We start from the raw sequence: 27,395 nt of genomic DNA, 5'->3' as shown, positions 1-27,395 counted from the left end.
ATACATTTCCCCGTGAAAAGCCACTTCGGTCGCTTCTGAAAAAGAGCTATATATTCTTTGTTTCTTTCGGTTAAGTCACGTCTAAAGATAAAATAATAAATTAAAATAATAAGAGCTATATAGCTCAGTGGGCCTTACCTAGTAAGATAAAAATAGTTTTAGTTTGAATAGTTTAGTTTAAGCACGGTTCGCTAAATACGGTGCGAAAGAGGCTCAACATACATACATACACTGCAATGTTGGCCTCAGTAACCAGCCCTGCCCCATCCTTCACAAATGTTGGCCTCAGTAACCAGCCCTGCCCCATCCTTACAAATGTACCACCCAGCGCAACCGTCTTTTGCCCAATCAAATATACAACACTCACCTGCCATGTTTTCTTCCAGACATCCACAATGCTTAACCTATCTTGCCACGGAATTTCAGGCATATGTGTCAGACACCTGTACTTGAATGTTGTAGGGCAGCGGTCGGGAACCTATGGCTCGCGAGCCATATATGGCTCTTCCGGTGACGGCATATGGCTCCCAGACAATTTTGAGTTGGAAAAAATAATAATAAAAAAATCAGTTTGGAACTGATTTTAAAATACTTGTGATATTGTTTAATAATACTGTGTCATTTTAAAGTAAACAGAAATTAGTTTTAAAGAAAATTTCACGGGTCACGCCTGCACGAAGCTCAACCTCACCACGTATGAACCAGACTACAAGGCCATCAGCAAAACCATGCAGCACCAGAAGTCGCATTAAAAGTAAGACATATTTAATTTATTATACGTTAAAAATACTATATGGCTCTCAATGAAATATATTTAGAAATATTTGGCTTTTATGGATCTCCCAGTCAAAAAGGTTCCTGACCCCTGTTGTAGGGTATATTGATAACTTTTAGTTAAGCATTTTAATTCTACTCTATTCGGCAATATGTTCAAGCCGAATGCCAATGTCGACGTTTGCTCTCTACGAGAGGGCTTCAGAAGAGAGTTTGTGTCGTTTTGATATCCCTCCATTGAAGGGGTACAGACTACAGTGGGTTATTACCAGAGGTGGGAAAAAGTCATTGTTATGCAAGTCCAAGTCGAGTCTCAAGTCATCAAATTCATGACTCGAGTCTGACTCGAGTCCAAGTCACATGACTCGAGTCCACACCTCAGAGGTGGGACAAAGTCATTGTTATGCAAGTCCAAGTCGAGTCTCAAGTCATCAAATTCATGACTCGAGTCTGACTCGAGTCCAAGTCACATGACTCGAGTCCACACCTCTGGTTATTACCCAGTCCATAGTTTGTGTTGCATAGCCACAATGGCACCGTGGCTTATCTTTAATTGTCCATTCGTGAAGAAGATGTGTGCATTGGCCTGTTAATGTTCTGATGCAGTTAATATAAAGCACCAGTCATCATGCATTCTTCATCTTCTGGAGGGGTAAATTAATTCTCAGCTTGATATCATTGCAATCTTCCTGAATTTGTTTGTATTTGTTTAATCCCCAGGCTACAATCTGCTGGACAGAATTGTCCTGCAACACTACGTGAAAAATGTAAAGCCATCCGTCTCAAACACCTGCGCTCAGGCATCCGAGACGGAATGCTATCCCCAACCTTAACCCTTGGCTGGACGCACATCGCTGGATGAACATCGCCGGCAATTTGTGTACAGACTCGGTGACGCCGTGGTTCCGCAAATATACGAGACGTTTGTGTTTAGTGTTGTTGCCCTTCCCTCCCCCGCATCTCCGATTAACACGGTTGGATACGTACGGTACTAAAGAAGTTCAACATACGTACACACACACTATACGTACGGTGCTATAAAAGTTCAACATAGTACACACACACACAATACGTACGGTGCAACAGAAGTTCAACATACGTACACACACACACACACGATACGTACGGTGCAACAGAAGTTCAACATACGTACACACACACACACGATACGTACGGTGCTATAAAAGCTCAACATAGTACACACACACAATACGTACGGTGCAACAGAAGTTCAACATACGTACACACACACGCACACGATACGTACGGGCGTGGCGTGCGCCCACCGTCGGGGCTGGCAGAGTCGCTCCGCTCGCTCGCCCCGTCCCCGCTGCCCGCGTCCACCGCTCGCGAACTGAACGCGTCTGGGAGCGTCTTAAAGTTGTTGTACCTGCCACGGCGAACAGTAACGATAAGACGCACGTGGTCTAGTTTTAAGGGAGCCGATTGGGCTTTGCATTGCTTTGCTCAGGAATAAATATGCATATTTATGTAAACATAACTTGTGATACTACCTTGACAGTGGTGTACAGACACAAATAATAGTAAAACATTATATCCATTACTCAATAAAACTGTGGCCCTGAAAGGAAACTGTTATATTAAAGGCAACGTTTCAGGCAATGCCCCTTCTTTCAGTGCACACATTTCTTTATGCAGATGAATCCCTCAACAAAACGAGGCTCCCTTCATGGACTGGCTTAACAGCCACTGTCTGGACAGTGCTGTGATTGGAGCGTGCGATCCTCAATAAGAAGATTGCAACTTCAAATCAAAGTTTTGGTGGATTCACTCAGCTCAGAATCTGTCAAAGGTGAATTAATGGAGCACCACTTTGTCAACAGTGGTCTTATCATAGAGTGACTGGCCTCTGAAATGTGAATGTGGAATTTTCACGTCTGAGATGATCAATGCCTCCACACTCATTTGAGCAGTGGGGCATTTTTTATTGGCAATGTATAATTATAAATGGGACATAAGGCTGCTTCCACCAACATATATATGAACATTTGCCCATTTTTTATTTTTTCCAATTTGCTTAAAACAAAATTGCCAAATAATGGGAAAATACAATTTCTACCAACACATAAACAGTCACTTCAGCTCTATTAAACCCGATTTTTTTACTGCATTTCCATAACTATGGAAATTATTTTCCATATATATACCAACCAATAATGCTTCTTGCAATTATTCAGTCATACCCGGTCTTGTCCATAAGCCAACGAATAACTTTCACGAGAGTGAAAATAATTTCAAAGCAGGCTTCACTCTGATCTCATAGAATTTTATATTTGGCTTGGTCCTTGTTTAAATCCTTTGTAAACCCAGATTTCAGCGCAGGAATAAAAGGCCACGAGTTTTTCCAGGTGATATTTTGGACATTTTTGGATATTTTCCAGCATCGAGAGTGACTGGCAAAAATCTCAAAAAAATCCAGTGCCCAAATCATCAAGGATTATGCTCACGCTTAAGGCAGGAGCCATCTCTAGCAAAGGAAGATTTGTGTTGGCAAATAGTCCACGCAGCATCCGGCTCAAGGCTCTCAAACTGCTCATTAATCAACACTGGCTTGTGAGACCAGGTGAGCGAGGATCACTACTCCTGCAGTCCGTGCCGTGTAATTAGGCTGTGGGGACAGGAGAAATCTGCAGTTTTGGATGCAGTGTCAATGCAGGTAGCATACATTGGGCACACACATGTAAAGCCGTTGCACTAGGCATAAGAAAACTAAGCAAAAGCTCAAGGCCCCAAGGAGTACAAATGGCCCTCTCTACGTAAAAAGAATATCGGTGAACCAAAAATCATCTAGAATTCATATCCTTGTTAACATGACAAATTAATTAACATGAAAAGTTTAATTCATTGCACCCATCCCTGTCTTGTCTGCATCTTTTATAATCTATATCCACCATTCTGTCGTGTCTACATATCTCGATGCCTCTACATATCTGTCTCATCTGTATCTATCTTCTTGCATCTCACTGCTATTGTTTAGATTTATACCATCTCACTACATCTCTATCTCTCATCTTCATCTCTCCGCCAATGTTTTTTGTAATAATTTCTGCTTAGGGCTGTAAATTAGCTGGGAATGGGGCAGTAGGTGGGAGTGGGGGGGGTGTTCTGGAAGGCGTGTTAATCGTCCTTAGCAGTTTGGGCAGGAGCGATGTCTCGTGTGTGGTGATGTGTGGTGATGTGTGATCTGTGGTGATGTGTGGTGAAGTGTGATGTGTGGTGATGTGTTTGGGCCATGACAGTTGCCGAGCAGTGGCGCGTCTTCGCCATGTTGCAGAGGGGTTCACGGTTAGGGCCCCACGGCCACCCTAGTTAATACCGCGGGTGTATTAACCACAATGCACGTATGTGATGTCCGCTTCACGGTGGACGATTCATTTTCCATTATGTGACTTATGTAAAAAATTATAAAAAATGCCTCGTAAATTACCAATTTGAGAAACGCACATCATTAGCATTGCCCCCGTACTGTGAAACGGCTACGGACTGTGTCTCTGAAACACAGCGACTTCCTGACCGCCGTGCGCCCTAGGAGCGTCGCGAAAACCAAATGCCCTTTGCCATTTCGATTTGAAAACTGGAGTGTGTGAGTCTTCAGGTGCTGCGCAGCTCACTGGCCAAGGAGACGTGCGTATTCAATCTCGGCTCGTTCCCTCTTTGAGGTCAGGGGTGGCGGAAGTCCCAGCAGCAGGGCCCCTGGGCTGTCGCTGTCTCCGTTGAGCGAGCTCAGCTCCATGCTCAGCGCCCCACGGTGCTGAGTGGCATCCGGCAGTGGACTCTGGTGGAGACAGAGATGATCAGCGGCTTTTGGCTGGCCATCGAACAAAGACGGTCACCGCATCGCTTGCTTTCAAATGCGCTTCTGCGGACGTCTGGAACGCTCTTCCTTCTGATATTAGGAAGCCACACGAGGCTATGCACTTTTAATTCATCTAGATTGAAAACGCATTTCTCTAGAACAGTTTTTTGTGTTTAGTTTGTTGTCCTTCCCCTGCACCTCCGATTAGCATGGTTGGCTACGTACAGTGCGAACGAGGTTCAACATACATACATCATGCAAGCAGACATCAGTGGCGGCCCGTCATTAGGCACCAATGGGGCCATAGCCAACGAGAGAATAAGTATAACCCGTAAAAACAAAGTTTTTCACTCTAAATCCTTTATATGCGTGGCGGCTAGAGTCCTCTCGTCCTCTGGCTTGAGATGGCTGCCACCTATGGGTCAGATGATTGTCTGCAGTATTAAACAATTGGTAATTAAATATTTAATTGTTTTCCCTAAACAGTGTAAAATTTTGGAAAAAAATTTTCACGAACATTAATTGTCTCGCACAACGAGTCTGTGTGCAAAATGTCAGCTCGATTGGATCACGGGAAGTGGGTTAAAAAACGACCGAAAGGTTTGCACGGTCGTAAGCAAGCAAGCAAGCACGCAAGCAAGCAAGCACGCAAGCAAGCAAGCAAACTTAATATAAAGGATGAAAAAAAATAAACGAACTACTCAACAATTTTTACTATCAGGGAAATCCCCCTAAGCTGTTAGGTGCTCTTTCAGAGGTGACCTGACCACACATGACAGCTCGTCGAAGTGGCTGATATCATCTGATCATTATCATCACATGTGGTCATTTATAGTCAAAACCAAAAAAATAAGATCGCAGATTTCTAAATGTGGAGGGAAAAACTGGAGGTCCCAGAGAAAAATCCATGTGACCACCAAAGGGAGAGAGATCAGGCGAACTCTAAATATACAGGGGTCAGGAATTGAACCCACACCTTCCTGTATACCAGGCGAGGAAGATAACATAAAAACAAACTTTAACAATACTTAACTGCTGATTATAATAATCAAAAACACCATGCTACACCCCCTACTTTATACTCTTAGGTTTTTTTCACCATTCAGCTCCAAAAACGATAGCTAAATCCAGGCTGCGAATGCTGACAAGCCACCGTAATTAACACAATTATTATTATTTATTATGATTGTTTAGACCAGGTGAGCTTCACTCACCTGGTCAAAACTATTTCACCAGGGTACCACACAGTTCTAATAGTAGGGGGCGATATTCATAAATGTAATCCTAGTTGAGTAATTTATAGGCAATGTATCAGCATTGTGATATTTGGCCAGTACCAGTTAGATTGTGTGTGTTTTTTTTGTTTGTTTCGCTAATGGCTCAGGCTAATACCTCAAGCCGGTTCGCGCTTGTGAACATACGTGAGGGTACGGAGTCTGTGAGGTGGGCGATGGGGCGAGAGCCGATGGCGCGATTGGCAGGAGGAGCGTGTCATTGTCCCCAAACTGCAGCGGTGTCCTCGGCGTTTCATTCATGCACTCGGAAATCTCCTCCAGCTGCATGCCCAACTGGAATATGGCACTCTCCAACACCCTGTAACACAACAGACGATTTGCTTAAAATGCACGCAATGTAAATTGAGCCACATGTGTTATTTCGAAGGTGCTTGACAATGCAAGTGAGGTTTTTCCGTGTTGGGCCTCGTGGTGAGCATTTTAAGTTTAACTCGCCTCCTGAAGAAGCCCACCACAGCAGTGCTTGGTGAGAGCCTGCGATAAGAAATGCTCAACATGCAGCCCACCCCAGAAAACCTTACGAGTACAAAAATAGATTAATAACTATACCACATGTAACTACTATACTACACGTAAAAAAAAAGCTACAGGTTCACCAAAACATTCTGGAAAGTAGTATGCTTGGAGTAAGTGGAAGAGACAGGATAAAGAATACATAAGAGTTATATAAATAAGGAAAAGAACAGGGGTCGCAAATTCTGTCATTAAAGCAAAGTAAATCGAGTGCTAATGGTCACGATGTGTCATGAGAACAGCTGACGAGAGACAAGAGACAAACATCTACTCGGGGAGTGGAGACCGCAAGAAGGAAAGAGAAGCAGAGAGTGAGAGACAGCGGAAAGGACAGCAGCAGCCAGACGACATCACAGAGTTCGGGGGTCACAACTGGACAGGAGGCACTGTGAAAAGGGGGGCAATGGAAGCCGATGGGGGGGATATTTGCCCAGCAGTGGGAAGTCACGGGATGACAACGACAACAACAACAAACTACACTCGGCCGACATGTACAGAGAGCAATGGAGTGATGTGTGAGAGGAAGCTTGAAGGGGGACATTTATAGCAGTGTAATAAAACCTGTCTTTACATGGGCGACTTGTTGTTGGACTCTAGAAAAGAGATGAATGATGAGCACCACAAAAAATGAGGATGATACGGAGCTCAGGAATGACAACATTTGACTTAGGTCAGACATGGAGAGATGAGGAAGAAGACAATAGACCATCTCAGACAAGCTGCAAGAAAGTCAACTCGCATGACTAGAACATGCCATCAGAGAGAGAGAGAAAGAGTGCAACCAACATAATCAAACCCAGAATCTGAACAGTGCCAACTCAGCGCTCTGACCTCTGAGCCACCCTTCCGCCTCGAGTGCTGAATTTTCAAATGTAAAGAATATTAAAGCGTGGGGTGAGGAAGTGCACTCTGGCTGGCTGAATCACAGAACCTGTTGGCATCAAATTCTCCACTGCCAGCGGAGTTTCTCTGAGCCATCTGGTGCTGCTGCTTGGCGGCCATGTAGCCACGCTCCAGGACATCCTGACCCTCGCGGAGCCGCTGGTAAGTCTGTGGGGGTACATGCAAATAAAGACAAAGATCCCCCATGTAGCCTTCACAGACTGTTGGGGCAAGTGCTGTTAGCGAGCACCTATGAAGGCCGGCAGGGTACACGAGGGGATGGGTGGCCAGCACCACGCCCGACCGCCGTTGTTTCCCCAGTGGCGATGTTTACACACCACACTAATTTGAGGTTGAGTCGACCTAGGGGGAGGGGGGGCAGGACCAGTTAAAATATTTGTCACTGGTGTTGGCCATGAGCAGGAATCGAACTCGGGTCGCCGGGTTCATAGCACAGCGCGCTAACCACTCAACTATCGCTCCCGACACGCAAACACGTACATACACACACATCCATCTCACTGCACACTTTAATTAAACTTCCTCTGTTAGCGTCATTCAATAAGGTCACAACTTAGCACAATATTTGTTTAGGCACCCAATGCATCAGCAGTGAACTAAATATACCCTGACTTGTTTACCACACTTCATTGCAGCTAAGTTTGTTATCTCAGTTCAGTATATCCAGTGCAACGAGTATAGGTAAGTTTTCCAGGACATCCTATTGTTGAAGCAGCTGTCGTGGGAAATCTGTAAGTCTCAGCGGTATCAGTTGCATAACAATAAGTCAGGCTCTCCCCTCTTTCAGTATTGTTAGATATTGTTCGTTGCATGATATGCCCTGCTTTTAATATTTACTCATAAGTCAGAGTCAAAATGTATCTCTGCTCAAATGAATAAAGTGATCGTGCTCATGTCTGTTGGTGGTACTAAGCAAGTGGTGGAAATGTTACATTCCTGTGGCCCGGGATAGTCTTTATATAGAAGGACCACGATTCATTTCCCAAAAAGTTGTATTAGTTTTATGAACGTGGGATAATGATGGGCTTAGTCAACCATCGACCAGGATTTAATCTCACTCTTTTGAGTGCTTGGTCGATTTCATTAACGATTGTTTGGTTTAATGTGGGAGGAAACTGGAGAACCCAGTCCAAACCGACACATACGAGGAGGTAACACACTCAAACCTCCGTACAGATAGATTCCAGAATCCATTGTGGGACTGCCATCTCCTCGCCAACTTAGTAGTTTCTAATCCACGCAAAAATCAAGCTCGACCCTGCTTAGCTTCTGAGAGCTTTTGAGAGCTAACGTGATGTCAGAGCAGTGATGGGCAGTGATTCGGTCGTTTCACATGTACCTGAAACTGCTCCTGTTGGGTCACTTGTCCAGCTTTCTGCATCCTTTGGAAGATGTCCACCTGCCATGGCAGCAGAGAAAGAGACGGTATTGTGGTGATTGCAATGGTATGATTACTCGGGTAAGGATGGTCTTCAGTGGTGGCTTATGGGCAAGTATATTGGTAAGGCACAGAAGCCTATGGGGGTGGGGGAAGTGGGGAGGTACGAGGAGGAGGGGCGAGGGGGGGAGGGGACAGGGGGTGGATAATCTTCATAATGAGCATAAAATAATTATTGTTCTTCAGGTTTCTTTCATCACTTGTGAGGCCTGCCTGCTAATGATGAGCCGGCACATATGGCGGCACATTTTACACGAATATTTGTACAGCAAAACAAAGTGATATGAATTCAGGCAGAATTGCAAGTATAAATTATAGATTTGAAGCTTTCGTGACTGCAAAGATTCATACTCTTAGGTTTTTTCGGTAAAGTCAAGTAGGTAAAAATAAATAATAAAATAAATAATATCAATAATATTTTTCTTTATTTTTGCCTACGTGACTTTACCGAAAAAACCTAAGAGTATGCAAGTATAAAGTTGAGTTCACGTGTATTTTGTTGAACCAGGTGAGAACTCAAAAGGCCAGGGTTAGACACATTCGCAAAAGTGACCCTGGGGCATCAGTCTGCCAGTAGGGGGCGATGATCGCTACGCCTATTTCCAATTTAGTAACTTGCGGGAAACTTGCGAATTTGGCAAATTTGGACCCTGACACCGGCACACAATGACCCATTCTCGTGAATGACGCCAACAAACGTTTGACGTCCACTGTGAATCAGCCAGCATATATTGGCACTTGTGTATTGCTGCATTAGTGTAGTGATACTGGGTAGGTTTTCGCGGTTGTGCTGCATTGCTATCTGAGAACACACGGTCCAACCCGAAAACACGTCTCAGAGATAGTAGCATCGTAGTGGTAAGATTACCAGAATCAGAACATTTACTTATACTGGAAGAATCCGATGTTGCTATAGAGCTCTTCTTCACGAATGTCCAGAAAGGGCAGGTCAGCAGTGACTTATGGCATGTGCTTGAAGGCTGCATTGCTAAGTAACGGAACGTTTTGCATCATGTTGGTGTGTTTATATTTGTGGTTGCTGTGCAGTGTATTTAATAAGCGTACACCTCCCGCCTCCTCCACCGCCCTTCCCCAGTGACTTAATGAAATGTCAGCATTCAAAGATGCTAGTCAATAATCAGTAGACCAGTGGCACAGTGTTTCGCGGCTATTTCTAAAATCACTGTCAACTGGGCCTGGGTACTTCTCTTCACGACCCCACAATAACCAGCATGGTGAAGTATGGTCAAATAACCCCCAAAAATGACAAACCCAGCAAGGGGAGGCCTTCATCTGCAAATGATTTGTGTATTTTTATTCACCAACATATTTTTTTGTACCGTGCTTTAAATACATCTATATCTCTATCTATCTGGCTATCGCTAAGAGCTGTTTTGTTCAGCTACGGCAGTGGGCACATCGTGGCAAGAGTCACAAGATTGTCTCAACACAGCCGGATTGATGTCTCCTCTCGAATACTTTTCCCAGCAGCGTGTACGCAGTGTGGAAAGTTGCGCCAAAGGGCACGATTGTATTTTACAACAAAGACCCAGTGAGATGACGTGAGATGAATCTTGAGATACATCCACCGCGTCAACAGCTCATTGTACAATTTCATTTCGCCTCTCTGCGGGGTCTGCTCAAACATTGTGAAATTGCTTATAAATCCCCGTGCTCGGCTAAACGCATGTGCATACGTTACGCCTTTCAATCACTTCGTCGTGTGCGATGTATTCCCTGCACCATAATGCACATGTAGAGCCCTTTGTGTCGATCCGCTGCTTGATGAGGGCATCCTCACACCAGAGGTCACGGGAGTTATTCGACCATACTTCACCACGCTGGTCAGTGCAGGTTGGTGAAGGCGGTGAGCGTAAACGTGGGGGAGCAACAGACATTACGTAAAAGTACGTCAACTTTTAAATGTATTTTTTTTTTACGAGGTAAGGACTCAAGAGAGCAGCTCGATTCTCATTTGCAAGAAGCGACTTGGGGCATCATTCTGCCAGCAGGGAGCGTTAATTGCTACGCGTAATCCCAATTTGAGTAAATTGCGGTTAATTTTCGAATTGGGAAATGTAGATCCTGACACCAATGGCCTACTAATGTGAATTACGTCAAGGCATCTTTCGCGTGCACTGTGAGTGAAGCAGAAGGCATGCAGCATTATCAAGTGTATTAAACCCGCAGTATTAATCAGGGCAGCCACTGGATTCAAACCATGAAACAAGTGGACGAAACGCGCTACGGCTCGGCCATATCACCACCTTATACTTACAGCATTGCGTTTGTCAGTATTGCCCTCTGCTGCCTGCCACATATTGTAAACGAAAAAAATATAGTTTTTCCAGGAAAGGCCCACTGAGCTATACGGCTATTTTTCAAAAGCGTACTGGCCACACATTTTTGCTGAAAGAAATGGATTATCACGTGGAAATGTATAGCAGCATAATACTCTAAACGCATGTTTCTAAGCGTGGAAGGAAAAACCCCGAGGACCCGGAGCAAAATCCACGCGACCACGGAGAAAACATGCAAACTCCAAATATACAGGCGTAATGGTTGGAATAGAACCCACGACCTCCTGCATACCAGATACCGTGGCTCCCATATTATATACACATTCTCGAGGCTTGAAATTGTATCATGTGTAAAATATTGCATATATTGTAGATAATGTTATCATAAACATCGCCATTTACATCTGCAGCACTGCATGCCAGCTGGCGAGGAAATTGCAAATTATTTCTTTACATTTATTTAGCTTGTGTGCAGTACTGCAATAGATTAAATATATATTATATGCGCAGAGCTTTGAACGATATTCCGTTGTATGTGTGTGTTTTCTCTGAGTATGCATTGTTCCTCCCTCGTGCCATATGCTCATGAATGAAATTGGCCAAATATCCCAATGCGGTACCCTCCCGAACAGGAGCCTTGAGACTCAGGGAGGCTTTAATAGGTAAATAAAATGACTCGCATAGTCACCACTAGGCCTATAAGCAGTTGTATAATTCATAGCACTGCCAACACTGATTAAATTAAATTAATGATTATTGAATATATTATCAACCATAGACTATCAGCCAGGGTGGAGGGATATTGTAAGAACCTTACCATAGCTAATTTAGCCATTTGGGAGCTCTAAAATGAAAAAGAGATCGACTTCTGGGCCATGGAGAGGAAAGGTCTGCAAGGGCTGCAAAAAGAATGGCGATAACTTCAGAAAAGTAAATTCAAAGAGCAATAAATAACATCTCCTCATTATGTTCACACTGCTCGGCTTTGGAATCCCATTCCTTCAGCTCTTACCAAGTTCATATTTTATTGTTGTTGTTGTTATTATGCTTGTTATTGTAGTAAAACATCTCTGAGTCTCAAAACTCTTTTTCAGGAGGGTCCTGCCAACTTTGCAGCTATGTGTAATCCCAATTAGATAATTTACTGGTAAATCTTCAACATTGGGTGTTGCATTGCACGTTAACTTCAAGCTAATGGAGACAACGGGAGAACGCAGAGGAAACTCGTGCACAACAAGAAAACATACAAACTCCACAGCGGAAGAGAAGGGGCAGCAAGATAGGGCAGTGAGAGTTCGGAGGCAACGACTGGGCAGACAGGGGGCTCATGGGGATGGATCACAACCTTCTTAAGACAAATACAATTGGTGTTTTATTTGTATTTATTGATATAAATACACTGAACGTGATTTTGCGTATTATTCATGGAGGGCCTGATTTAAAAAAAAGCTTGACATTTCTGAATGGCTTCCATTTAGGAAGTTTCTACATCTGCCTCTGGGTGGCATCTACAGCATTGATGATCATCGCTGTGCGTGCCGAGTCGCTCACCTGCTCCTTGAATTTCTTCACCTGCTTGGCCAGCTCTGTCTCCAGCTGAGAGGTGATGCTGGGATCAAGGGAATCCAAGGGAGGCTGTGGGGCCCTGCCGAAACTACCAGTGCTGCCTTGTGCCCCGTGCTCATTCACGACCTTATGCTCTCCTGGCTGCGTGTAAGGAGCTGTGGGGAGTGTGTTTGTAAAAGAACACGATGAATACACACTCTACTGGGTGCGATGTGTATTCGAGATGCACTACGCGTTGTTGTTCCACACGATGTCCAACGCTCCGTTCCCAGCAGGCGGAGTGAAACGTCAGCCGCTTTAACCACAGCTCATATATTCTTTAGGTATAAAAAACTAAAATAATTCACAGCAGCAAAAACTTTGGGCCAAAACACGTATGGGGTGATGGGCCATTTGCCCCATAAAAAAAATGTTTTTTAAATTTCATGTAGAGACAAAGTTTGGTCTCTTATGATATATTTAAGTGAGCATTTGCTGGTGGGTGGTGCACATCCTCAATTAGTAGTTCCTGGATCAGCAGCAGCAACAGCCATGATCAATCCACTGCTTGATGACCGATAGCAGAACTTTCACAATCCTAGAGCAGGGGCCAATCCACGTATATCACTGTTCTTGGCTTCCCACAAAGTGAAAATAATGTTTTTGACACTGGAGCACCTTCATCAAGATATTAACAAAATAAGTTCTGAATGTTACCCTGACACATTGCTAGACCATCACCTGGAAGAGTATTTAAACTCGGAAAAAATGTCCCCAAATGAAAGGCTGTAAACGTATAACACCACCATTGCAGGCTGCTTTGCAAAGTGTAAAAGGTAAAGCTGCATCCCTACAATGTTGTGCTCAGGCTGGCAGAACTGCCTCCACTAGAGAGAGCTCTGGAGAGCCCCTCTTGAGGGTATTTGGCCTACTATTCCACGCTGGCCAGATATCTTGCAAGAGGTGGGAGTACGCATATTTTACTCCACCACACACAACCTGCCGATCGACTGTGACGCACCCATTTGTACTGCGGGGTGTGCGGAGGTGAGAGAATACAAATAAAACCTTGCACCACTGTTAGAACGGCAACTTCTGTATTGCGAGTCCAGTATGCTTGACATCAGGGCAGCAGCCTTGTAATTTGCAACGAATATATATATACACACACACACACAGGCTGCTTCAAAAAAATGTTAACACTTCAGAGAATTTGCAATAATATCACAAGAAATGTGCCTCCGGGCTCTGGAGACCACCTGGAGAAGATTCCAGACACGTGTTGACAACGATGGCGAACACGTGGGAGACTTTTTGACCTTTTGAAGCTATTAAAATGACATTTGTTATCAAGTTACAGTGTATCATCCGCTCTTTTTCAATTAAAAACGATAGTCCCATATTAGTGTAAATTATAAAATAAAAGCAGCAACAAATATCCGACTCACCAAACTGTGCTGTTGAATGTGCCCATTCCGACGTCGCAGGATTGGTGTTATGCAGCATTGCTTGCTGGGAGTGTGGGAATTGTAAGGTCATGACCTGACTGGAATGGGGGAGCACTCGCTGTTGTTGCACCACTTGTCTGGGCACAGGACTATCCGAATACAGAGACACCTGTGATGGACAAAATGAAATGTGAATGAGTACATATCGTCCGGAGCCACAGCGGAAAATAGCAAAAACCCCAAGGGAAGCAGGGTAAGCTCTTGTACTCTATGTCAAATGCTCTAATAAATATTACACTATCATTCTTTGATACAACAAGCCCAATGATCCTATTTTCGAGCACAACATCCGTGCAATTGAATCGTGAAGCTATCTTTTAGAATTAAGCCCCTTTTCCCGACATCATTCTACTGTGTTTAGAACAGCAATTCAATGACAACTATAATTCAATGACAACGATAAACCCACGTGTAACCACTTTAAATGGATCACTTAAATAAATGACCATACAACACAGACATCTGTAGTAGAGACTTGAATCGGCACACATTTGTTCAGTTTACAGTCAACGTGATATTTTTGTTGTTGTTGCAGAGACCTTTGCTCCAAGTCGTAGCTGGTCAATGGTGTTTTCAGCCTCAGCGTACTTAGTAAGTAACCGGTCATAATCTTCCTGCAGAATAAAAAATAGATATAAACATGGTCAAAAAAAGAATAATCCATGGCCACTTACAACACCATCAATAATAATCACCATAAACATACCAACTAATTTTCCTTTAATCATCACATTCAATTATCCACTAAGGATAACTGAATGTGGTAATAAATGCAAGCAGGATGGTTTTATAAGTATGCTTTATTAGTTTTTGGCAAAAGGGATGCTGCCTTGGTATAATGATTAGCACTCTGGACTTGGAATCCTTATGTATGTCCCCAATTAAATTTCCCAGGCATGGAAGTTGATTAAGATTGGTAAGATGTTTTAATCCCCCTGCATCTATCCATCCAGCAGTATTAAATGTCAACTTATTTAATCAGAAAGCATGATGCAGCACTGACATTTTTGAAGCTTCTTAAAATCATATATATAAAAAAAACAATCACATTTGTAATTCTTCACTAAAGCTCTCACCTGCAATTGGTGCACCAAGTCTGTCGCGGGGTCAGAAGTGACAACCCTTGAACTCTGACCTTCACACAACGGCGCAGCATCCGAATCCGCCAGGACCCTGCGCACGACATCAGCCGGCGACCGCGCGGATTTCGGTGTTTCGACCTCCCCGAGTGATGCCCTTTTATTCTGGTAGACGTGGCCTTGCCTGGGAAAGTTAACCTTGGGTCCAACTTTGGACAAGTCGGGAAGTGGGTAATTTAGCTGCCTTTGAGACCGGCCGGGGCTTATGGAGCGGGAGGCTCGTGCATTGTGCGCGGTTCCGATAGGACTCGGTGACCTGGAGCCAATTCTGTCGTTGGAAGCTGTTTTCGTGTGACCAGACCTCGAAGCGGACGCTCTCGAGCTCTGTGACCGATTCGGCGTCTTCACGTGACCCCGCGGTTCCATAAGCGACGGCTTTGAGCGCCTCGACCTGCCGGGTGTTTCCGTTACCATCTGCGGAGTTGCCAGCGTGGCGTTCGAGTTCGGCGATCTTGCAACGTGCTGATGGTCGTCCTGTGCATTGTAAATCACGTTTAGCCCATGGTCGGCCTTTAGCGGGCTTCTCTGCACGTACGTCCCTTTGTGCTGTGTGGACATCAGTCCAGCCGGCGTTTTGCCAACACCGTGCCTATTTTGTGGCGAGTAGTCTGCGTCTCCCTCGAGCCATCTGTCCTGTTGTTTATTCACATTACGCAGCCTCGACGAGTGGTCGCTCCTTTGTGAGGGTTCGCTAACTCTGCTGTTTCTTTCGTCCGCACTCTCCCCGTTCAAGTCCGGCATGATCTCGGCGGCGATGAAACTGCTCGGGTGGATCTCGTCGCGCTGAAACTCCTCCGACAGGCGATGCCTGTTCAAATCCATCCTCTCCCGAGGCGCGCCCGCCCAACGAAGCTCCGCACCCCCGTCCAGCTGTCCCGCACCCACTGCTTCGCGCGCGTCCTCCAAGTTGTACACACCCTGCACGTCCGAGTCTCGGGGAAAGTGCATGGTGTCCCCCAGCAGGTTCCCGGTGTTCCCGTACGTCTCCTCAGAGTTTTCAAAGTGCGACTCGTGCCCAGAGCCGAGGAAGTCCGCCGCGCCAGCATTGTGTGGTCCATCGGAGAAATCTTCACTGGCATCTAGGGTTTTGTTGTACACCTCCAGGAGGTGCTCCATCTCCTGCCACTGGGCCAGGCTGTCGTTCATGAGCGAGCGGTCGTACGGCAGGTCTGGCTGCTCCTCCGCGCTCCCGTGGGCGCCTCCCAGAGCGTCCTCCGCTTCCACAAACTCCTGCAGCGATGGCTTCCGGCTGCCACCATGGCCGCCGGTGGTGTTCGAGCGCCTCCGCCGACTCGCCCATCGCTCTGCACAACAACACAATCGGCTTCACTCCCCTGCTTCCGTTCCTCCCTTAAAACAACCCACTTCTTATTCCTAGACCAGGGGTCGGCGATCTGCGACTCTGGAGCCGCGTACAGCTCTTTAAGGACTGCTTGGTGACTTTATTTATTAAGTACCGTCTCGTATTCACATGCATTGCCGCTCTTGAAATATCGAGGTTTTTTTACCGATTTCGATAAAAAATATTTATTCTTGTCATTTTGGATTCCGACCCCTGCCCTAGCCCATTCTGCTTCTGCTAATCCCCGCTCCTGTCCTCCCAGCTATGACCAGGCCTGCGTCTACCCCTATCACTACCACTACACCAACCCCAACCACTCCTTAACCTCTCCCACCTGTTCTCATAAGTGTCACCATAACTACACCACCACTTTGAATAACTCCACATTTTATCTCAACTCCCATCGACCTATGTACAATTGTATAATCGCTGTAAAGTGCCTTGGAACAAAGTGAGATAAAACAAATCTATGTAAGATAAGTGAAGAAAATAATTTGTACATTTGGAATGTATGGTGCAAGGCCTACCCGAAGGTGCTGTTGAGTATGGTCTGCAATACCGGGAGATGTATCCAGATAATCCTAATATTAATTGATGTTCTATATTGTTTTAAAATACTTTCAAATTAATTTTTTTAATAAGTTAAAATGGAGTTTGCCACTTAAGGTTGGCCTATTCGATGTGAATCTTAAAGAATTTAGACCACTTTGTTAATTCACTGCTGCATGAATGCATTCCCCATTCCATGTTGGTCAAATATTATTTTACCAACAAAATACTCCGGTGGCATAAGTATCTCCACTGATGCGCATTCATTTTATTGGCAAAGTAGCTCTTGCCATAAAAAAATGTGCAATATCCAATGGTCACGAATGGACATGAGCACTGGAGCAAAGCAGCCATTTGGATTTGACCTTTGTTAGGCACCCAGGAACGTTCACTAAAGGTTAAGTTGCAGCCCTGCAATTACTCGCTGATGTTACTGCTAGCAGAAGGGCCTCCACTCAAGAGCATTTTGGTCTATTTGTCAACGCTGGCCAGACGTCTTGGAAAAGGTGAGAGTACCCACACTTTACTGCACCGCACGCAATCTGCAAATAAACTAACCGTGGTCTCCCCAACAAACCCCTAGATGGACAGAAGTGGGTGTGGGGGCAATTTAATAAACTTACACCATTATTTCAACTGCCATGCCAGGAGACTAAACTGATGACCAGTGGATTTCAAGTTTAGCGTGCTCGCCATTACACAGCATCCACAACGTAAATCAGTCAAAAACAAAACACGACGTTTTCCTCCACCCCCACCGCCCTCCCCTTTAATTTCCCACGTGGTACTTACCATTCTGCTGTGCAGGAGGGCCCCACGAATTTGCCGAGTCTGGGATGTCACTGGCCGTGAGGCTCGGCTCGTCGGTATAAAAGTCTCCGTCGTACCCGTGCTTGGATGGGTCGCCATCTGGCAGCTCATCACCAGGTGTATAAAATTCCTCAATGACATCATCTCCCCTGTCAAGCACCCTCTGTGTGAAACAAAGCATGTTTTTACGTAAGAGTACATGTCAAAACAACAACGGCAATAACAGCATACATGCTGTTTTGTGGCGAAATCCAGGCGTGATATTTTTTTCACAATCAAATTAGAGATGAATGTTTCTCGTGTGCATGAAATGACAACGGTAATTGCCTATGCCAATGGAAGCTACTTAATATCAAGCTGCTAAGACCATAAAACGTGCATGACAATAAGGTGAGATGCCAATGAATGCTGAACAAAATCTCAGCACTTTAGATTTGCCTCTTTTCTCGTCTCATTTTCTCACCCGCGAAGAACACATATGCCCTCTACTGGGCAGAGTGCTAAATGAACACGTGTTTTTGCGAGGTGAGCTTGAATTTTGTTCAGCCAAAAATAATCATTTAAATATCCAGTTTCACTCACATGCTCGGTACACTGCACAGTGGATATTTCCACATGTACGGAACCTTGTGCCAGTCCGCTGCTGGATGAGGACCTCACCACGCTGGCTGTGAGTAGTGGAGGTTATCTGACCATACTTCACTACGCTGCTCAGGATGGGTTGGTGAAGGCAGGCAGCGAAGACGTGATAATAACATCGAAGCACATCACACCACATCGCAACAAAGTATTTTGACACACAGCCCTCTGCTGCCCCACCACGTAGCTCCGCAGTAGCCTGATGGCACCCTGTTTGTACATGGTGGTGGTGGCCCATCAAAGCACCATCCAGCCTTCGCACTGCTTCGCTACTGAGATACGCTGGGATTGATGGTATTATGAATGGTTTGATCACAAGAAAGTGGAATTTTATAAATTGTGAAATATATAAAACAACAACCTAAGAATATTGATATTTTATGAACTCGCTCCATTTTCTTCACACAGTTTAACACGGAACTGTTCCTCTTATCGCCCGCACACTACTCGCCATAGCTGTGTTTATCTGACATTTACACTGACGACACAGCTTGCCTGAAGGCATGTTTTTGTGTTTGTTTGTTTGTGTCTTTCTCCACTTCTGCCCCTGGAGTATTGCTACACATTTTGTACGTTCAAGAAAATATTGTTCGGGGTGGGGGAGGGAGGAATACAACCAAACGGTAAGAATCAATTATCCTGGGATCGAATCTGTGGTAAGTGGCTTCTTCTACTTCATATCGTCTGGAATGCCTTTCCGCACAGTCCCTCTTGAACTCCAGGCTTAAGACCTTTCATGTGTTTCTCTTTCGCCTCTGACGAGTGACATCTCCACTACGTAACGACCTCCCGCCCATGTTTCCCAGCTCTCCTCTCCTCTCCCCCTTACCGATCATCGATGTTTCCCCTGGCGGTGTGGCCTCTACCATTGAAACGACCCACACAAGTGATCACAATGAGACCCTTCATAAATGCAATGCGTTATTGCACCGTAGTATTACGAGAACATTATGAATTCTACAATGATAGGGTCAAGCCCTGGGGGGAAGTTTGCTCACACCATTGTTGGCAAAACAGAACCCACTAGAGGGAGTCCAAGAGAGCCCCACAATAACGTATTTTAGCCTATTACTCACCGCTGGTCCTTCATCTTGAAGATAGGTGGAAATACCCACACTTCACTCCACCACACACTGCCAAATCAAACCGGCGACCCCTGGATTGCGAATCTGGTCTACGCAACCATTGTACCAACCATTCCATTCCCTTCAAATAGCGGGGTGCGTTCCTTTTAAACAGCGGCGCGATCATTTAAATAACACGTGCGTCCAATGTAAAATAACATTTAGAAAGAGAAAAAACAACAACACACGTTTTGATACTCAAACTCGTCGGGGAACTGCGCCATTCGGATGATGCCGTTCTCATCCATCTCCTCCAGGACGCTTCGTTCCACCTCGGCGTCAGACGAGCGGGCAGACATCGCCGTCGTCGCGTGCACGAGGGGCGCTCCGAATCCACCGCCGCCCTTCGTTATGGCAACGTTCGCCCCATGCCAACGCGCCCCCGCGCTGTTCCAGTGGCGGCCCCCTCGAAGCACGTGGCTCAAGCAGAGCGCACAACAACTTCGTCTGGAAGAAAAGGAGGCACAGATTGAGACGCGCGGTGTCGTATTGCAGAGCTAACGGTGCGGTGGCTTGCGCACTGCGCTGACACGCCGGCCACCCGAGTTCGAATCCAAGGCGCAACTCCTCACATCAGTGGCAAGCGATGATGTCCGCATAAACCTTCACATCATAGTGGGCTTGACAAAGCGCCTGTAAAATTAGTATTAATAATATACGCGTCTGTTGCTCCCAGCAACCTGGATTCAATTCAAAACCAGGTACAACCTCAAGGGCAGGTGGCATCTAAATCTGGCTTGTTCTTCCCTTTGGTCAACTCAGCTTAAAATACGTACCAGGCACAAGAATAACTAATTATTTGGTTTGGGGAGGCCTTAATGATTTGGTGGATGGAGGATGGCTATAGTTCTTGGTTTATATAGAATACAGTTTCGCATCTGGAACTTTACACAACTGCATTGGGGGAGAGAGAAAGACCGTGATGACAGAAAGTGATGAGAGAGAATGTGATGTGAGAAAGTGGTGAAATGAAAAGGATGAAATAAAATAATTATGCGCAGCAGCGTCATAATTTAAGGTAAGTTAATTTATGAAGTGTGATTCTTTAATATGTATTTAAATTTACGTTACGCTTATTCTAACCAATGTTTATGTATTTGTGTTGTGATAAATTGCATCATTTAACAGCTTATGTATTTATTCAACGTAATTAATTCAAGATACGTTTGCATAGGCCAATATCATTATCCGCCAAATTTGCTGTGTTCACGAGCATCTCCGGAACGTATCCGTCGTGAATAACCAGGAAAGTGTCGTATCGAAAATGCATGGGGCATACACGGACTCAAACTGCCTATTTCTCTCTCTAAAATTTACCAGGCTCTCATAGGTCCATTTGCTCGTTCTCTCCCCCGACCGCTTCGGGGTGGATTTCCACACAACTCTCTCATTGACATGCTAATTTCTCTGCTCCAGCAGACCCACATCTCTCTCTGCCCCCCCCCCCCTCTCTATTTAAGGCCACGACACAGAGGCATTGGGTCTCTGTGTATCTTATGTTGTGTGTTTCTCTCTGTGTGTCTCTGTGTTGTCTCTCTCTGCTTGTGTGTCTGTCTGTGTGTCTCCGTGTCTGTGTTTTGTCTCTCTCTCAAATTTAGTTCTACCTGATGACGACTGCTTGCGTTGCAATCGAAACGTCGTATTATTTAATTTATTTTCTTTCTACGTGATCTTACCGAAAGAACCAAAGAGTAATTCCTGTAGTCACGAAAGCTTCAAATCAAGTTTAATAAAAGTTACTAATTGGTATTGCGATATGAAAACTTTTTAAAACACTCACTATGGCTTGTCATTATGTGGTCTAAAGAGGTAACATTCATAACCATAATCAAATGCAATGTGACATTATAATACAATAAACTACCGTCATTATGAATAATTCTCCACTCGTTAGCATTCTTTCAATGCTGCCATGTTGATTGAAAGAATGCTGTCAGCCCATCTGTCAGCAATGTCTTGCACTTTTAATTTCACACACAAACTTCTGCATTGTACTTCCAAATACCCCGCCTGACGATGCATCAGATGCAATTTCTTTCAACAAACGGTAATTAACAGCGAATGCACAAGAGGCTTGTTTTGCCACGAAGATGTTAACAACAAATGCAATAATGTGTACACACGCAGATACCCCGTCTCCCCGTAGAATTAAACTCACTTTAAACAAACCAGACCCATCCTATTGCTGCCGATTAAACAGATTTGCATTTAATGATTTGTCAATCGCAATTAGTAAAACAGCATTGCATTGCTCAACACAATAACAGTGGATATAGTTACGGGTTTGTGTATGGTAGATGATCCCCTCATGGTTTAGCACTTCAACTCGCGTGTACAAAATAGCAAATAAGTGGCATAACACTTACGCACAAATAAATTACACTTTTGGCAAGCTAAATAGAAACATGAACAGAATTATATTCTTGGTTCTTTCAGTAAAGTCACGTACAAGGGAAATAATAAAAATATAAAACAATACAAATTTTCACGACGTTTCGACTGCAACACAAGCAATCATCATCAGGTGATGACGATTGTTTGTGTTGATGATGATTGTTTGTGTTGCAGTCAAAACGTCGTGAGAATTTTTTTTGTTTTTTATTTTTTTTATTTCCCTTCTACGTGACTTTACCGAAAGAACCACGAATATGAATCCCTGCAGTCACGAAAGCTTTAAATCAAAATTTAAACATAATTCTAAATATGTTTAAGTTTTAATCGGCTAAAAGTAAATGATGCCTATTCACTTGGACTTTTTTGCTCTGCATTGTGTATTAAATGGATACAGTACTTGGCAGGTTTGTGTAAAGGATACATGTAAAATAATAATGCACAGCTCTTTGATAATCCACTTCTAGATGAAGGCCCCCACCCATGCTATCTCGGTTATGGAGATTGTTGACTATGAACTTACGAACGCAATTTTTTTTTTATTTTACCAGGTAAGGCTCACTGCGTTTATATCCTGTAGCCATTTTTTAGAAGTGACCTGGCCACAAATGATAGCTAACGAAGCGGCTTATCACGTGGAAATTGACAGCAGCCGAATCTTACCTATAAACGCATGTTTCTATATATGGAGGGAAAATATGGAAAACCTGGAGGAAAATCCATGCAACCACGGGGAGAACATGCAAACTCCAAATATTAAGCAGGCATCAGGGTCGGGGTCGAACCCACGACCTCGTGCATAACAGACGAGGTAGTTAATATCTCGCACTGTGGCTCCCCTATACTTCACCACGCTGGTTAGTGTGGATTGGTTAAGGAAACAAATTCAGATATTGCTCGCCATCGCTGGGATCAGGCTCATGCATATGTTCCTTTGCATAAACAGCTCTTGACCTGTACAAATTCCTATTCCAGGTCCCGCTGCTCAATATTTACAAGTATTCCTTTACTACGTACATAAAAAGGGCATCTAAATATTTAATCGATTGTGCAACTTGCCGCTTGCAGAAACCAGGAGCATGGCCATGGACAAAATGTAAATCAGTGGACATAACTAACATTTAAAAAACTATTTTTTTATATTACCAAGTAAGGCCCATTGAGCTATATAGCTGTTTTTCAGAAGCGACCTGGTCACAAGTGAAAGCCCAACGGCGTGGCTTATGTGGAAATGTATAGCAGCCAAATACTCGAAACATGCCGTCCCTAATCTGCAAGGCAGTTTAAATCATTGGCTATTATTTAATCCAGTAACGGAGACACAGTCTTCCCAATTACAACATCACACGTTGTTCACTACGAATTATACAGCGGTTCTGCTGAGCCCTAGCAACGCAGCAGTGCCGTGCAGTCGGCAATGCACCTGGGATATTTACCTGTCTCATGTGACCTTGCTCCCAACTCCATATCTGCTGGGAAGCACTGTATTATAGTAAGAGTGAAAAAAATCGTAAAATACAGGGTATACAAATATCCCCCGTATTGCCAACCATATAGAATGTTGGGGCAAGTGATGTTTGTGAGCACCTATAAAGGGCAGGCACGGTCCACATGTGGCTGGTAAGTAGCCAGAACCATGCCCCAGTTAATACACTTTACGATGCAAAGGTAAAGATGCAGCCCTGGAATTACTTGCTCAAGCCCGCCTCGAGGGTATGGTTTGCGTACTCTTCCACGCTGTCCAGACAACCCTCTTAGAAGAGTTGAGAGCACCCGCATATCACCCCACCATGCGCGACCTGACAATCGAGCAGTCTTCTTCTTCCGTATGGCTGCTGTAGATGCAGATCAACAACTACAATACAACAACGAAAGGGATGTGTTGTTGTTTCTTTTCAACATTGCCCTACAAAAGCCTCCTCTCCAAGCAACGAGCAGGCACACAACGCGATGGGTGGAATCTTCTTTAACTTTCTGAGTTCCCTGTCACAGTAAGCGACTGAAATCTTGACTAAGTCTAGATTAGTTAAAGACAGCAACAGGGCTCATCTTAATACCAGAATCAATTAGCTATTTTTAACCAACCCCCACCTCCGTCCTAGCTGCTGCTTCACACTGTATGGGCTGAGAGAGGCTTTGTCGAATTAAGTGTTAAGTGCCACTTTTGGAACTGTCACTTGTGTGCGAGCCAGCAGTGAATTATTGGTATCACTCACCGCTGATTCTCGCCATGGCCGGGATTCGAACTAAAGTTCGCTGGGTTCATAGCACAGTGCCTGAATCACGGTGCCACTGTTCTACAGCATCAATGATATTGTTCCTTTCTCATATTCAGGAATTCTAGATTTGAAGCTTTCGTGACTGCAAGGTTAGGTTTTTTCGGTAAAGTCACGTAGGTAAAAATAAATAATAATAAATAATAATATAAATATTTTTTTTTTATAAATTGTGATTTATTATTTGTGATTTATAATTTTATTTATATTTATATTTTTATTATTATTTATTTTACCTACGTGAACTTTACCGAAAAAACCTAAGAGTATATTCAGGAATTTCTCCCCAAGTCTCAATACCCTTTCAGCAAAGCACTACATCAGGGTGTTTGGCCAGTTCCCCATTGTGTGCATGCACATGGCAGGAGCGCCATGGTGGCGAGGTGTTAACTACCTTGCCCGGTATACAGGAGGTCGTGGGTGCCAACCCGACCCTGACGCCCGTAAATTTGGAATTTTCACGTTCTCCCCGTGGTCGCATGGATCTTTCTCCGGGTTCTCCAGTTTTTCATTTTTAGAAACATTCGATACGAGTACAGGTAGTCCCCGACTCATGATGGAGATGCGTTACGACGACCCCATCGTAAGTCGAAAATATCGTAAGTCGAAAATGGCCTAGCCTACCCAGGAGTTTTAAAGAATGGTGATAATTTAGCAAAACAGAGCAATTTACACTACCGTACTGTATAAACTATGTGCGTCCCAACGTACAGTATCGTACCTTGTACGCTGCTGCGTTTGCCTGCCGCGTGAAATGTAAAATATTTTACAATTTTGTTATATCGCTATCGCCATCGTAAAATCGAAATATCGTAAGTCGGACCATCGTAAGTCGGACCATCGTAAGTCGGACCATCGTAAGTCGGGGACTATCTGTATTTGGGTGATATACATTTCCACACGGTAGCCCACTTCGTTGAGCTATTATTTGTGGCCAGGTCGCTTCTGAAAACGAGCTACAGTATATAGCTCAGTGGGCCTTACCTGGTTGAAATAAAAATAAAAGTTTCGTTTAATCTTAAACTTAAATACCCATAGAAAATCCACACATGCGGGAGTGGGAGTCGGGGGGGGGGGATAAAGTGTAAAGCTGCATATCCAACTTACTGGGGACTGGGGTATATAGTAAGCAGACATGTAAACATACAAAAAATATGTTACACCAAGCACAAATAGGTTACTGGATAGAAAATAAGTACAAACTGCTTTAGAAGTGAGCAAATGTGAAAAGGTCAAATTGGTGAACTTCTGTCCAAAACGACAGTTACACTGTGAGCTTAGCCACTGGTTGTGGACGGCTGACTGGTCAGGATGGATACGTGAAGGTGGGGTGCGTGGTGTTGTTACTGTACAGTGGACAACAATTTGCACGTCCAGATCGTGAACATCCTGAAGACCTCGCAGCAGTCCGAGAGTTTTACAGTCCCCGAGATGGAATTCGTGGACGAATTATGGGCCCAATGCAGCGGTGATCCAATTTTCTTACGCTACAAACCAATAGTTACAGCAAAGTCTTCGACCACAGACATCGTTAATTGGAGCCACCCGCCTGAATGCCTTATGTGACTAGCAACACGCCTAAAAGCAGCACGGCTAACGAGGCCTCTGAATAGTACATCTGCACAGGGGCTCACATTCATTTTAAGAGCAAACAAGGCTCTTCACTGCCCGTGCAGTGTGCGAAGATCCAGCATGGTGGATACAATGTGGGTAACCATGCCAGCATTCACGCCCACAAAGGAATGTGCTTACCTCCTTTAACCATGCTAAAGCTGCTATAGAATACTAGTAAAAGTGCTTAGCATAAATTACGCGATCAATTTAAAGCTAGTGGCATGTCCTGGTTGACTTGCCCAATTTTACAACAACAAAAACCCACAACAATACGAAATTGACAAACATGTGTCTTTTTCAGACAGTGCGGTATTACTTTATGAATGTAAAGGTTACCAACAATTGTATAATTAATTCCAGTGAATGGTATACAGTGCTGCAGAGTACACGGAATTTTAAAGCGGCCCGTGTGCATGCAGAATGATTGCTGTAATAATACAGCACACGGTACGAGTCGAGTACGTCTCACCAGTTGGAAAATAGTGGGCTACTGTGTAACTCTGGCCCGTTTTAAATCATAGTTACACTTGCCTGGACTTGTCTGTGTGTTTGCACAGTCTTTGCATTGGAATGGAAGTGGCCCTTACAAACTAAACACTGGCAACAGCATGAAAGGCACGGTGTTTGTAAAGTATGGACCAGGCATGCATGCAGAACATGCAAAAAACTTTTTGCACCATATGCAATATGGGGCAGAAGGTGCTAGAAAGCTCACTTAATACACAACATTGAATAACTGGTCTGCAGGATGTGGCTCAGTGAGTCAGCACCACATTGTATACAAACACTCGTCGCCTGAAATGTTTTGAAGGCTGTACATACATTACTTATCTGGTTGGATGGAACAGAGGCAAGAACGCTTCAGTAACAATCAAAAGATTTGAATCAAAAGGTTTCAGGTTCAAATCCGAGTTGGGGGTCAACTCAGTCCATCATCTACTTATGAGGATCACTATTTGCCCTTTTCCACTGTTCAAATAAGCCGTACTGGGTCAAAACCGAGCCAGCCCAGCATTGCTGAGGAGGTGCCAGGTGTTTGTTCCACTGCAGAACCCGAGCCGTGCCATCAGCGAATGAGTCGTAACACACATATATAATGTGGTGACGCTGTTTCAGTCGTGCTGATGCAATGAACGCGTTATAAGACCCATCCCTGGCCCTGCTTGGCTCCGAGTCAGATTTTGATGTCTTGTGAAGCCAGCGTAGCATGGTTTGGTTCTGGCTCAGCGCAGACAATAGCCAGTGAAAAGCCACCCTTACTGCAAGGCTCAACTTAGATGTGCCAGACAAATAAGGGTATATGTGGGAAGTTAACAGATACAGACCCCCAGCACAGTAATTCGGAATTTCCACAACTGGCTGAGGATCACCAACTGAGATTAGCACTGCTGAATGCTTATTTGATCATGGAAAGTGTG

At 44.4% G+C, this 27,395-nt stretch overlaps 1 protein-coding gene across 2 annotated transcripts in view; it reads right to left on the bottom strand.

Annotated features, from left to right (window-relative positions):
* The window catches only part of LOC133354579 (microtubule organization protein AKNA-like), a 69,258-nt gene that overhangs the window by 34,399 nt on the left and 7,464 nt on the right, over positions 1-27,395 (bottom strand). For both annotated transcript variants that reach the window (XM_061571525.1, XM_061571526.1), the window contains exons 2-12: positions 19,885-20,143; positions 17,916-18,096; positions 15,170-16,536; positions 14,633-14,707; positions 14,034-14,202; positions 12,592-12,761; positions 8,642-8,701; positions 7,331-7,449; positions 6,013-6,184; positions 4,407-4,570; positions 2,042-2,164 (exon numbers count right to left, since the gene is read on the bottom strand). In XM_061571525.1, the coding sequence (XP_061427509.1) occupies positions 2,042-2,164; positions 4,407-4,570; positions 6,013-6,184; positions 7,331-7,449; positions 8,642-8,701; positions 12,592-12,761; positions 14,034-14,202; positions 14,633-14,707; positions 15,170-16,536; positions 17,916-18,096; positions 19,885-19,995 (2,711 nt within the window). In that variant the 5' untranslated portion in view covers positions 19,996-20,143. The remainder of the gene's footprint in view (positions 1-2,041; positions 2,165-4,406; positions 4,571-6,012; positions 6,185-7,330; positions 7,450-8,641; positions 8,702-12,591; positions 12,762-14,033; positions 14,203-14,632; positions 14,708-15,169; positions 16,537-17,915; positions 18,097-19,884; positions 20,144-27,395) is intronic.

This window comes from Lethenteron reissneri, chromosome 48, assembly GCF_015708825.2.
Source record: "Lethenteron reissneri isolate LAM-NWPU_2019-01 chromosome 48, ASM1570882v1, whole genome shotgun sequence".
Taxonomy (NCBI): Eukaryota; Metazoa; Chordata; class Hyperoartia; order Petromyzontiformes; family Petromyzontidae; genus Lethenteron; species Lethenteron reissneri.
The sequence above is the reverse complement of the archived record's forward strand: the minus strand, read 5'-3'. Positions and strand labels throughout refer to the sequence as shown.